Source organism: Bicyclus anynana, chromosome 7 (genome assembly GCF_947172395.1).
Source record: "Bicyclus anynana chromosome 7, ilBicAnyn1.1, whole genome shotgun sequence".
Taxonomy (NCBI): Eukaryota; Metazoa; Arthropoda; class Insecta; order Lepidoptera; family Nymphalidae; genus Bicyclus; species Bicyclus anynana.
Window position 1 is genome coordinate 2,150,110 of NC_069089.1, and position 13,854 is coordinate 2,163,963.

The 13,854-nt window shown below is 37.3% G+C and overlaps 1 protein-coding gene across 1 annotated transcript; it reads right to left on the reverse strand.

The window, feature by feature from the left end:
* Positions 1-12,082: 12,082 nt before the first annotated feature.
* On the reverse strand, positions 12,083-13,478 carry LOC112047400 (protein amnionless). Its single transcript, XM_024084516.2, has one exon. It carries the CDS (start codon positions 13,462-13,464, stop codon positions 12,181-12,183), a length of 1,284 nt encoding a protein of 427 aa, XP_023940284.1. The 5' UTR covers positions 13,465-13,478; the 3' UTR covers positions 12,083-12,180.
* Between the last annotated feature and the right edge of the window lie 376 nt (positions 13,479-13,854).

Below are 13,854 nucleotides of genomic sequence, written 5' to 3' on the forward strand. Positions count from 1 at the left end.
AATCGTGCGTGCGGGGAAGTGAGGTGCATCAGTCGTAGGGTTTTCATTCATCGCTACACGCCCTGCGGCCCGCGCGGTCCATCGAGAGTGTTACGAACGACGAACGACGAACGAAGTTGCCAATTGAATTGTCAGTCAGCACAACATGTCATTCTTAATTCTGTTCATAAGTAAACTCATCATCTCGCTTTACATCTTTGCTTTCTAATGCATGCATCTTTTTATCTCCATTGTATTTTTAGATGAATATTTAGTGACCTAGTAAAGTATTCTTTCTTCTACATATGAGTAAATTCCTATGCAATGTTATCCTATTTTGTTTAGTAGCTACTAGCGGACACCCGCGACTTCGTACGCCCTTACACCTTCTTAATCCGGCCCCATCCCAAACTTAACTACCCCCTTGCCAAATTTCACCTTTGTACATCAAGCGGTTTTTAAGATTTCGTGATGAATGTACCTTTCGCATTTATATATTAAGATCAAGCTAGAGTCACTTTATTTAGAAAACTCTTGTATAACATCTTAGATGTTAGACAATACAAACCTAAATAAACGAAATTGTACATTTGCGAGCACTGTTCATATGCTAGTTTTTACAAAGTGTAGACTCACCTTTAGAGGAAAACAATTTTTATTTTGATATTACAACGTAGCCAGGCCTCGCTGGCTGCGAATGATATGCGTTGACGGGGCCGTGTTATTTTATGCTGATGGAATAGGCTTTTTACTTATATTTGGGAATACATTTATTATTTACCGCTTTCGCTGTGTTTCTCGTTATTTTTTACGAACTACCCGCATCCGATCGGCATTTTTATTGATTTGCGTTTACGCTGATAAGTCTACATCGTTGTTTGGGTCCTGTCTATACTAATATTATAAAGAGGTATTTGTGGGGTTGTACGAGGTAATCTCTCAATCTACTGATTTTGAAATTTCTTTACCACTATAAAGAAACTAGCTGACGCCGCGCGGTCTCACCAGCGTGGTTCCCGTTCCCGTAGGAATACGGGGATAAAAGCCTATAGCCTTCCTCGATAAATGGGCTATCTAACACTGAAATAATTTTTCAAATCGGAACAGTAGTTCCTGAGATTAGCGCGTTCAATCAAACAAACAAACAAACTCTTCAGCTTTATAATATTAGTATAGATTATAGAACGTCTATAAAAGATGTGTCTTTAGCTTCACTGTGCTTTCGTCTAGTGGAAAGTGACAAAGTAGTAACAACTGATACTGTTCAACCAATCCCACCAGTGTCTTTGATTGGTTTATATTGTACTAGAATCATTCTACGAGTAGATCGATTGACGTCTTTGAGGTTAACAATCTAGTTGAAACGATAGGGGAGTGACATAGGCTACTTTTTGTCTCTTTCTAGAGCACTTTATAGAGCACTTGTACTTGTAGGGTAGGGGTAGAGTAAGGTTGGGGTAGGGTAGGAGTAGGGGTAGGGTAGGGTAGGGAAGAAACGCGCATAAGTCAAAGTGAAGCTAGAAGAAGTAGAACATCAACTGCACTAGATAAGTTATCACCACTTAGGTATTAAGCCATGATAGCCCAGTGGATTTGACCTCTGCCTCCGGGGCATACACCTCCAACTTTTCAGTTGTGTGCATTTTAAGAAATTAAATATCACGTGTCTCAAACGGTGAAGGAAAACATCGAGAGGAAACCTGCATACCAGAGAATTATCTTAATTCTCTGCGTGTGTGAAGTCTGCCAATCCGTATTGGGCCTGCCTGGTGGACTATTGGCCTTACCCCTCTCATTCTGAGAGGAGACTCGAGCTCAGCAGTGAATATGGGTTGATGACGACTTAGGTATTTATTAATAAAACTGAGGGAAATATTTTTAGCCAATGAAATCCCATTTTCATTGTATTCTATAACGATGCAAAAATCGTGCACATCAAGGCAAAAAGATATACATTATTGGATAACAGATATTTCGATTTGAATCGTAGAATGCAAGTAGAGCATCTCCTGGTCCCATATCGCTGCCAATTTGATTCCACCCTACGGATGTCCGGCGATATTTACTCTCGTATTTGTATATTTGTGAATTGTAAGTTTGCTTAGGGTAGTAACGTGTATAATATAGCTCTGTAGATTATCTAGGTTCAGCGTTGAACTTTGCCTCCAAAAACATTTTATTAATTATTTTCTTAGCCCCTAGAAAACCAATATTTTAAATAGATACGAGGCACCGAAGTATGATATCTGTTATATCTGAACAGGAAATATTATTTAACAGGTGGACGCGGGAAACCTTGAATTTTTCCGATGTGTGTATCCTGTCGGTGTGAGTAGCCTGTGTGTTAATCCAGAGTAAAATCTATTTCCATTCCAAATTTCAGCCAAATCGCTTTAGTAGCCGCAGCGTAAAAGAGGCACAAACATACTTACATATTTACACACTTACACACAAACTTTCGCCTTTATAATATTAGTGTGATGTGATGATATTTCTACTAACACTATCAAAATAACTTTTTTCCCTAACCGTTTGAGATTGGAAGTTGGATATCTCGTTTGAAACACGAAAAGTTGCATGCCCCAGACCTACGTCCTCCGAAGGAGATCTACGTCCTCCGAAGGCAGAGGTCATATCCACTAGCCTATCACTGCTAAATGACGGCGAAAGAAAAACCTGCATACCTGAGAACTTTCTTAGTTCTCTATGTGTGTGAAGTCTGTCAATCCTCATTGGGCCAGCATATTGGATTAACTCTCTCATTGTGAGGAGGTCGTGCTCGACAGTGAGCCGAATATGTTGTTGTTGATGATAAAAAACCGTATATTCCAAATTACACAAAGTCGACTGGGTCATGTATTGTAGTATCAACCAATCAATCTTCCTTTTGTGACTGCGCCGGCTGGTTCTATGTGTAGATATGGTATACCTAAATAACTTAACATAACGATAAACATCATTTCATTAAGACAACGTTCCCCAAACTTTATTTTACTGTCACCCGGTAAATTTCACACTCCTCCTTTACTTAAGTTTTTGGACCCATAGTACCTACAATACGCCTGTCGGGCGTTCATTATTGTCTCATTCGTCAAAAATGAAAATCGACTATTTCCTAGTACTTAGTAAAAGTCGCAGCATTGCCTCCATAATGCTTAATATCTTATTTGGCGACCCGGTACCGGCCCACCCGATGGGAAACGCTGCATTAAGATATTCCAGTATTTTTGAATCTCCATTTTCAGCAAGAATAATTTCCTGCGCATAGTTAAATTAGACAAAGTTTGAACATAGCAATGTATGCTTCCGTAGAACGCACCCACGGAGGCGAGGCTAGCAAGGCGAGATATTTCAGACATGCAAATCATGGGAACAAGACAACTGGCACGTAAAATCTACCGTATGTATACAGAGATGTATCTACCGTCTTAAACTTTACAGTATACATTAGAGCCGTGAGAACCCAGTGGATATGATCTCTGCCCCCGATTCCGGAGAGTGTGGGTTCGTTTTTGTGTTTCTCCTCCTCCAACTTTTCAGTTGTGTGCATTTTAAGAAATTAAATATCACTGTTTCAAAGTCTGCCAATCCGCAATGGGCCAGCGTTGTGGACTATTGGCCTAATTCCGCTCATTCTCAAAGGAGACTCGAGCTCAGCAGTGACCCGAATATGAGTTGATAACGAACGATACATTATTCAGCTGCGTGGCATAGTGGGTTGTGACCCTGCTTTCTGCATCCACGGCCTTGCATACGATTCCCACAACTGGAAAATCGTTGTTTATACGTTACTAGCTGACACCGCGCGGTTTCACCTGCGTGGTGTCCGTTCCCGTAGGAATACGGGGATAATATATATAGCCTATAGCCTTCCTCGATAAATGGGCTATCTAACACTGAAAGAATTTAGCAAATAGCACCAGTAGTTCCTGAGATAAAGTAGTTCGCGTTCAAGCAAACAAACAAAACTATAAGTATTTAAACGTAGTATAGAAATGTTTTTGATGAAATAAGCTATCTTAGTACTCACTAGCGGACGCCCGCGACTTTGTCGTCTTTAAACTTCTCCTGTTTTCCCAACATTACCCTTAACTGCTCTGCTCCTATTGATCGTAGCGTGATGAAATGTATACTATAGCCTGCCCAGGAGTATGAAGAATAATTGTAACAAGTTTTGCTAAAATCCGTTGAGTAGTTTATATTTTTATAACGAACATACAGACAGACAGACAAAAACTTTACTAATTGAATTTTTGGCATCAGTATTGATCACTAATCACCACTCTGATAGTTATTTTGGAAATATATTTCATGTACAGAATTGACCTCTGTAAAGATTTATAATAAGTATAGATAGATAACACAATTATAATAATAATTCTATCTACGTAAATAATTCACCCACATTCATTTAGTATTTTTGGTGTTGTAAATGGTTTATTTTTATAATACAGATACTTTTTTCGAATGCATTATAGGCGTGGTTGTAAGGTACTTTCGGTTTTCTGTTTCCTCGGGAACTTTTCTTATTAAGGAGCAGTATTTGCGGGCACCGCACGTTAATTGCAAGAAGTTGGGGGTTTCTTGCGGGAACAGTAATAAATCAATCGAGTCTTACAGCTCGACTTTTATCCGTAAGATTTCCAACCGCCCGGGTACAAAGCTGTAGTTTTCCGTATATCTTTTTAGTTTTTGTACCTTCGCTAGGGACTACGGTTCTTTGTGCAGTTTAAAAAACACTACTTTTAGCAGACTCAAAAGTGATTACAAAAATAAGAAAACGAATGTCAAACAAAGGTATGATTCACAACATTTGTCAGGACAACTTAATTAACAAATCAAACTGTAACCAAAAGACCCTAGAATGGCAGAGAATGACCTTGAGTAAAGTCACGCACTTGTGAACAATGTGTGTAGGGTTAAAGGAGCCTTTGACTGTTAACAAACACTCCCATTATCCACTCAAGTCACTCATTCTCTGCCATTCTAGGGTCTTATTTTGGTTACGGTTTGATTTGTTAATTAAGTTGTCCCGACAAATGTTGTGAATCATAAACTTTGTTCGGCATTAGTTTTCTTATATTTGCAATCACTTTTGAGTCCTATAACAAAAGCTTGTTTTAAAACAGTTTTTATACTCGTAACAAAACTGTTTTGGGATCACAAAGGAACTCGCTAATGTTACACGGAATGTATAAATTAGAGATGAAAAATGCAAAAGCGTTCACGTCAATTAATTAAACAAGGGAAGTGCTTGTCCTAAATAATATAAAGGTCGTTAGGCGCGAGTGCACCCGGAGCGTCATTATCTACAGACCCTAGGGCGTGGACACAGTGCGGGCGGGATTGTAGCTCTATTCTTTTTTATTTAAAAAAAAAATCTCTGGCGAAATTGGTAGTGATGTGGGATCTCAACAGAGATGTTCTGGCTCCCAAGATCAGTTTAGGATTTCATATTTTCTAAATTGACTGAGGCTTGGTCTGTTGGTAGGCATCGGCCGTGGCTAATTTGTACTAGTTACCACCCTACCGCAAAGACGTACCACTAAGCTATTTCGCGTACAATCTGTGACCGTCAGAGGTATGAGTCTTAGACCATTTAGAAAAGGACTTGCCTCGCTAGACATTACCCCTGTCAAAAGTGTATGATCACGATTTAACATGTTTTTACAAAATGCGTCTATAGAATCGATGTTTCATTGTGTTAAAATACACGTGTGTGAATTACGTAAATTTATAGTTGTGTGCAGTGTCTATATCATATCACGGCTCACTCAATTATAGTCAATAGTCAATGTTAATTTATTTCAATTAAGCTTATTTTACAAGTATTTTCGGAATGTCAGGTATTATTATAAGGTTGGGCAGCATTCGAGAAACTCCGCGACATCTTTTTGTTCAAAATTCAGTCACCTGAACAGGCAATGGGTGGGGCATACAATTCCAAGAGCCGATGGAAGTTGGGGGTCCTAAGGTGCTGGAATTGCGATATTAGGATACTAGGTGGACTGACGACGTCAGGCGGGTAGGAGCCGTTGGATGCAGGTTAAAAACCGTTTTGTTTGGAAATCCTTAAAAGAATCCTTTAGAAATAATGTCAATCAGCTTCTAATTATAAAATGATGATGATGATTCGTCTTTGGATCCTAAAACTATAATAAGCTTCCGCCATAACTGTAGCGGTGAATTGAGGTTGGATGGGTATTTCTTTTATTTTTGGGCGAAGCAATTAGAACAGAAGGCCTCAAAGGGCAAGGGTTCGGGAGGAATAAAAATGTGAAATCACGATTAAGACGATATAATTAAGACGCGGGAGGGTCCTAACCCTGTCTGTATTCATGACTTGCATCGTAAACTGCAAGAAATTGTCTGTAACAAACTGCTTTTGGCTTGTATAGGGTCAACAATGAAACAGACAATAGTAAATGTTCTCTTAACTGAATATCGGCTACTGCACGCATTTTGAGACTAGCTATTTTTAATTTCCGACGCTAACAGGGGTTTGTCATAAGTTTGACGTCGATGTCTATCTGGCATCGTACTCGTAGCACTTAAACGGATGGACCGATTTCGATGTGATTTTTTTCATTTGAAAGCCAGTAAATAAATAATAACTATATGCACATTAATTAATTATTTAATAAATTTAAACTATAAATTTCATTTACATCCGCAATACATACACATGCATTGCGAATGAAACTTATAGTAGTGTGTAATGTAATGTGAGTTCCCCCTCAAAAAACGACAGATAATTTTGTTCGTTAATTTGGGTGCAATACTAGCACTTATATATTTAGTCTGAGAGTCAGACATAATTTTATTCCATCTTCTTTATGGAAATAGATCGATCCCTACAGTGGACTAATAGGAAGTGAAAATAAAAACCGGACAAGTGCGTGTCGAACTCGCCCACCAAGGGTTCCGTACGTAGGATCATTAAAAAACCCTTGTTCAAGAATCGAATTGCGCAGTTTTTTACCTCCACGCATTCCCAAAATAAAGGGGCTTGGCTGACAGACAGACGGACACATTTTGAAGTCGGTTAAAAGAAAGAAAAAGATCCCGCAACATTTTCACACAGTGCCCAAATGTTTGCTCACACAATACGAGTGTTTTCGAAAGTTCCTTTCAGCACAACTTTCCGCAAGTTTGCTCAAATCCGATGATTCGCGTTCGTTCCGACGCAACAGTTCTAAGTATTTCTAAGTACTAGTAAACCGATTAGCATATTATTAGGGGTGCGATAAACTTTGCACTTAAAATTTACATATATTTCTACCTTTTAAATGTTTGAATCGGTCGCTTTTGTTTTGAATTCCAAAGCGTTTCACTGTTTAACTTTGGCGAGTAAATAAGTTTGAGACTTAATTTTGCTTTAGAATAAACTAACAAGGTTAGTTTATTTTCAATTGTCACTACTAAAACGTTAATAGATTTTTTAACTAATTACCTGTAAAATCTTTATATATAAAAACAAAAAATTGTAAATAACAAATATTTATAGAAAAATGGAGAGTCCAAAGTAGATTGGCGTTTTGCCGTGTCGGTTCAGATTCATAGAGTCTTAGCTGGTCGTTTCTAATTTTCGTTGGGCTACTGTCGTACCCACTCCTAGCACAGTCTTTCCCGACTAGTTGGAGGGGAATAGGAATATTGGTCATATTATAAAAGATACGGCAAATATTCTTTAAAAAAAAAAAAATAATGGGCTGGGCGTTAATAGGGCCCATAGGTCCGGCGACAGGGGAGCCTTGCTAGGCAGGGACCTCCTTGGTGCAATCTTTTATTGCTTCGCGAATGTGACCGTTTAGGTTCGAAGAAGCTGCGAGCGCTTCGCCTAACATCCCCATCTTATCAGGGATTTGGTCTAGTTGCAGTGAAGCCAAGGGCTTGAGACGCTCAAACAGTCTCACGTGGTTAATAATAGTTTTAATCGGGGGGGTTGTGTAGGGCGGGGAATGCGGGGGCCCGAGCTGGAGTATGACTGGTCTGTGGTCCGAGTCTGAGACCAGATCCGAAAACACCTCTAAACGAGAGTCTTCTAGAGTGATATTCTTTAGATGTGCCAGATCTAGTACGCTCGGTTTAAGGTTTGATCGTGTGTCCGTCAATCTCGGGTACCGTGTCGGTGAGCAAAATGAAATTGGCATCATTCAGTCAGTCTTCTTAGAGTGTTAGCGCTACTTAGGGGTGTCCACTTTGAAAAAACATCGATGTTTTTTTCGATTCGATATATCGAAACTGTACATCGATTACTTTCGATGTATTGGAAGAACACATCGATGTTTTGTATAAATCGAGTACTTTTTAAAGATTTTTTATAATCCACTAATTTAGGCATTGTATTATTAAAAAAAAAACAGTAAAAGCCATACATGAGAAAAATCTTTATTACTTATATATTAAAGTAAGAACAAAAAAACATCTGCATTTATTTTTATAAGTTAGTCTAACTATTTCCAGTGTTCTTTTGGAAGACTTTGCAAAAACAACATATGTAACAGTTTTTTTTAATGTCATTATAGACACTACCATAGAGTATATGCACATAGACACTACCATAGAATAATACCAAAAGGAAGACACTACTCACTGCACTCGTACGCAGTGTTGCCAACATTTTTAAAATAAAAGTGGGGTTGTCGGTAATAGTAAAATTTTAGTGGTCAGACTTGGAAATTTTAATTGGTTGATTCGATGTTTTAACACTAAAAACATCGATACATCGAGTATATCAATAGATTTTCAAAACATCAAATCCATTCGATGTATCGCATCGTAAACATCGATGTTTTCAATACATCGATATACTTATATTGAATATCCCTAGCGCTAGTGTTATTATAAGCGTTAAGCTAGCTTGTATGTTTAGCGTTATAGTCACCGGCCAAAATGACGGAGCCACTTAAGGAGAGGTCTGAATGTCACTCTCTAACAGCCAGTTTCTTCATGTAAAGCTAAAGTAACAGTAAAAGTAGTAAGTAGTTAAGACTTTATTTTTCCGTGATTAATACCGTCAATTTTGCTTTATGGCGTTACTTTGACTGTTACTTACGATGAAGAAACTGGCCGTAAGAGACTTTTATCACAAAGAACATAGGTCTGGTGTTTGTGTAAAATAATTAACCCAAATATCCCGATCCTGATATAATTAAGACTTCAATTAAAAAAGTAGGTACCTATTAGTTGTTGAGTATTAGGCGCTCCATACAGACAGCCTAACGTTCCCAATTATTCTCCTTTATAGTAATGTGTAGTGCTAGTCACTATACTGTGTGTATATAGATAGATAGAAGGTAATCGATCTAAAGTGGCAACCGACTACTTAATACTACTTAGCTTACCTCCTGTAATTCCAGTTTTAGTAGTCGTTTTTGCAAGTAAAGATGTTTATTGTTTTAAAAATATAAATTAATTTTCTTTGGATTCCGTTTTCGAACGATAAAGTTCGAAATTCAAAAATTTTTGAATATATAATAGATTAAGAATATAAACAAGTTCAATAAAAAAGGTGCCCTTATACGTTCTGGCAAACACAAAACGTTAGCGCGAGAGAATTCGATACAGCGCCATCTATCGAGCGCCTCGGAAACTGTGAAGTTGCCCCAACCAGCTTCTTACTAGTCTGCCGTCTTTCCTGTATTCTGAGTCTGCCGTCATACGGAAAAAAGGCGCTTCTAACATTTTTGTCGAAATTGAGATTTGTCAAATTTTTGAAAAACGACAGACATTTTTGTTGGTGAATTTGAGTGCGATACAAGTCCATTCCAATTTCCGATAGAAGGTATTCGATATGAAGTGTTAACCGACTACCACAGATTAATAAATAATATACAGATGTAGCGTACGGAACAAGATGGTGTCGTATCACGGAAGGATACGAAATTCAAAAAAGGATACGTACGCAAATCAGTACCACTCGAAGGCCCGTAGCGATAACGTCTCGGTAATTTCGGCTATTGAATACGAAAAATGCCGTCTTGTGTTTTTAAAAATTGTAAAAACAGTTCACAAAATAAAAAGAAAGCAGATGGAGTCACTTTTCATAAATAAATATTGATTATTACTTAATCTATTTTGATATCGTTATTAGTGATATATCTTGAAATACAAAACTTTTATTTGCCAGAGAATCGTCCAGTATTGCTAGTTTACATTTAAATTTTCCCTAAAAATTAGGCAATTTATGTATTGGCGATTTAGTTGATATTTGTAATGGAAACAGATTTTACTCTGGATTAACACAAATGCTACTTTTAATCTCGGAAAAATCCATGGTTCCCGAAGGGTTTGCAAAAAACTAAATTTCGACGCGGACGAAGTCGCGAGCGTGTGCTAGTAATATTTTCAAAACCGATTTTTAAAAATCACAAGCGAAATTCAGTCACCCAGACCACAGGAATACGGCCTAAGCCTTAGCTTAGATAACATGTAATATCACACTTGATCGAGTCAACGCATAGCGTCTTATATCAGTATATCCACTCGTCTGACAAATTGCTAGCCTACCTACATTGTGCAAGAAACGATAGGATTAACACCTACGTCACGGGTTATGCAAAATTGGATTTACTGGAGCCCGTAGGCTGTGGTAAAGAGTCCAATTTCGTCGTACTAAAAGCGAAGCATAACGAAATTTATGCGAAAAATGGAAAGTTGGTGAAAAAATGTCCGCCATGTTTTGGGTAAAGTCTCAAATAGGAGGTACGATGGTATGTAGGTGTATTAGAATGTGCTTGCTTAACTGTTAGCATTTTATCGTGGATGACTATAATAATAAAATCGTATCCAATTCCTATAATCTACTAGCGGACGCCTAGTAGATTAATACGAAGTCGCAGAACGTTCGTCCGCGTGGAAGTCAATGTAAACATTCAACCCCTATTTTATCACTTTAGGGGTTAAATTTTAAAAATTCTTGAATTTCGTTATATTTCTTATTTTTTTATTTTGTAGGAATAAATTTTTAAAACTGTAACTCAAACAAAATTAAGGTCTTTTTATACAAACTTTTAACCCCTATCTTTTATCACCTTGGGGGTAGAATTGATCAAAATCCTTTCTTAGCGGATGTCTATGTCATAACATGTTTAGCCTGCATGCCAAATTTTAGCCCGATCCTTCCAGTAGTTTGGGCTGTGCTTTGATAGATCAATCCTTTGAGTTATATATATTTAGATATCGTGAACTATTTTACATACCGTTTACTTCTATATCCACATTATTATTTAAATTGTATAATTAAGCACATTCTAAAACGGTAAAAATAATAATTCTACCATTATGGTAGTTATAGCAAAGCTTTATAAATACACACACGTCATGGGGCTTACGTTAGACGTCCACTAATCCGCATCGTACGTATCGGATGCATCGCATCAAATGGATTTGTAATTATACGGTAAAAAAAATCCGTTCGATGCGATCCGTACGATGCGGATCAGTGGACGCACTTGTATGACTTTCTATACAAAGATTACTAAAATCCGTTTAATGCAATGCGTCCGATACGTACGACGCGAATCGGAAGAATTACTTAAAGGCAATCAATTGCAGCAGCGCTGCGAATCTAAGCCCCATATCACCCTCACGAGAGAGAAGGATTAAAAACCCTCGCTATGAAACTTTCAATCCATCCAACCTTTTAATATTGGAAAAATTGTTAAAATGAATAACTGCGGCAGGATTAAAAAACTCTTGGCAGAGCTTTTACAATTTCGGCGCAGGGACTATGCAGCTAAATAATGGAATGAGTTTTTGAGTAATCCCACTGACCTAAATGTACTGTTATAAAATAAACAGATGTCTTTATATTGTTCTTTGCTTTTGAAAGACTGACAATAGTTTTTAAGGCTTTCAAGAACCATTTGATCTAATTCCTCCCTCTCTTTACTGATTTTAAAAAAGAAAGAGGTATTTTTTATAATTTTCAACTAGAGAATCACGTATGAGTATTTATTTGCACTGACCAAGTTGTCCATAACTCGTAGATATTATGATTATGGGTTCATGAAGTTCAAGAACATGTTAATATGAAAGCACTTATCATTATACATTTTATTCAAATGTGTATTTTTTTAAAAATACTGCTTACGTTTGAGATAAATTTATTAAAAAGATTAACGATCATTTAATATACACTAACAAATATATGTCAATAATATTTATTTACACACATCATATAATCATTCAAATTGCTTATTCCTCCAAGATTGATTCTTCAACTGAAACACGACTTCTTTGAGAGTCATACAAAGGATTCCTAAAAGCTGTTGCAGTACTGTCGCCAATCGGTGTGGAATCCCTTCGAGTTAAAGAAACAACACTCTCAGTTCTCCGATTAAACCTTGAAAACATGTTAGCTTGGCTCCGACCCGTTATAATTGGGTAATTCATCTGAGGAAGCTTATAGTAATATGCATAGATACCCGCCATCACTAAAATAACAGCGAAGAACATACAAACGAACAGCTTTCCTCCCAATCCAGATTTTGACAAAGGACTCCCACTTACTTGCATATCGTGTCTCAAATCTTTCTCCATATTGTACGATATAGCGCTCACTACCTCAGCACTAGTTTGATCATACCCATTCTTATCGAGAACAATAACTTGTACTTTGTTATCGGGAAGTCTTCCGATGTGGTAAATAAATTTATCTTTCCCGTATGTATCTATAATCTTTTCAATGAGCAGTTGAAATTGCAGAAAGTCAAAAGTTTCATCAATATCGACAACTATCGCTCCTCCGCAAATTCTGCAGCAATGACCAATTGGCTTGATAGAATCAGCGCATGTTGGTTTTTTGCATAACTTTGCGGAACAATCTATTTTGAGTGTATTTGTTTGACACGGACACCCTGATCGAGAGTGACATGTATTTAAATAACCTCCTATAGAAACGCCAGATTCGTGATATTCGTTTAAGATAAACGTCTGACCCTGATTGGAGTGCTTTGAAGCAAAGTACTCTAAGAAATCGTTGATATTTTCTCCGCCCAATTCTACAGCTTGAACTTTCTGTACAACATCTGGTAATATTACGGTGAAAGTACTATTCGGTGGGAATATTACGACGTCATCAAAACAAGGCACTCTTTCTGCATCTGGTGTCGCATCGTTAATTCTGACAGAGCTCCAAACGTCAGGTCTACTCCAATCTGCTTCTGTATTTTCTCTGTAGTGAACGTAGCCGGCTTTACAATCGGGTTCTTCACCAGATCCCAATTCTATACTTGCTCCTTCACCCAAAAATATATCTCCATTGTTTGGTAATATGAATTCGTTCACTGATGTATCGGAGTCAATCACTACACTCCCTGCCAGTGTTTCAGGAAATATAACAGTCTTTTTGGAACAAAGCTTGGTATCAAAATTCATGGGTAAGTTAAAGTTAATATTAGGTAGCCATGTCACTTTTTCAGATAAACTGGTGGTGATAAAATAAGAGAAAATGAATATAGAAATTTGTGTGCGAAACATTTTTAGATACACGCGTGTTCAATGATCGAATAGAATGGTAATGAATAGTAAATCCGATACCAGATTGTAATTGGATATTAAATGATGTCTGTTGGTTTGTTATCTGCGTTCCAATTCACGCTGACGTGATTCATACATTTTAAATGCGGTGGGTGGAATTTTGATTACGTATAGGTATTACATTTTGCTTTTTCAAATAACGCATTTATATTTTTAAAAATATTTAACAAAAGAGTTTATATTTGTATATAGAGTCATAAGCCTCGAGCATTACTGAAGGTTATTTTTGCCACTCGAGGATTTAATGGTTACATTTTGGTAAATATGATGAGAAATGATTGGCCTTCATACAATAATTGTATTTTGCCCTTAAAATTAACCTCTAATGTC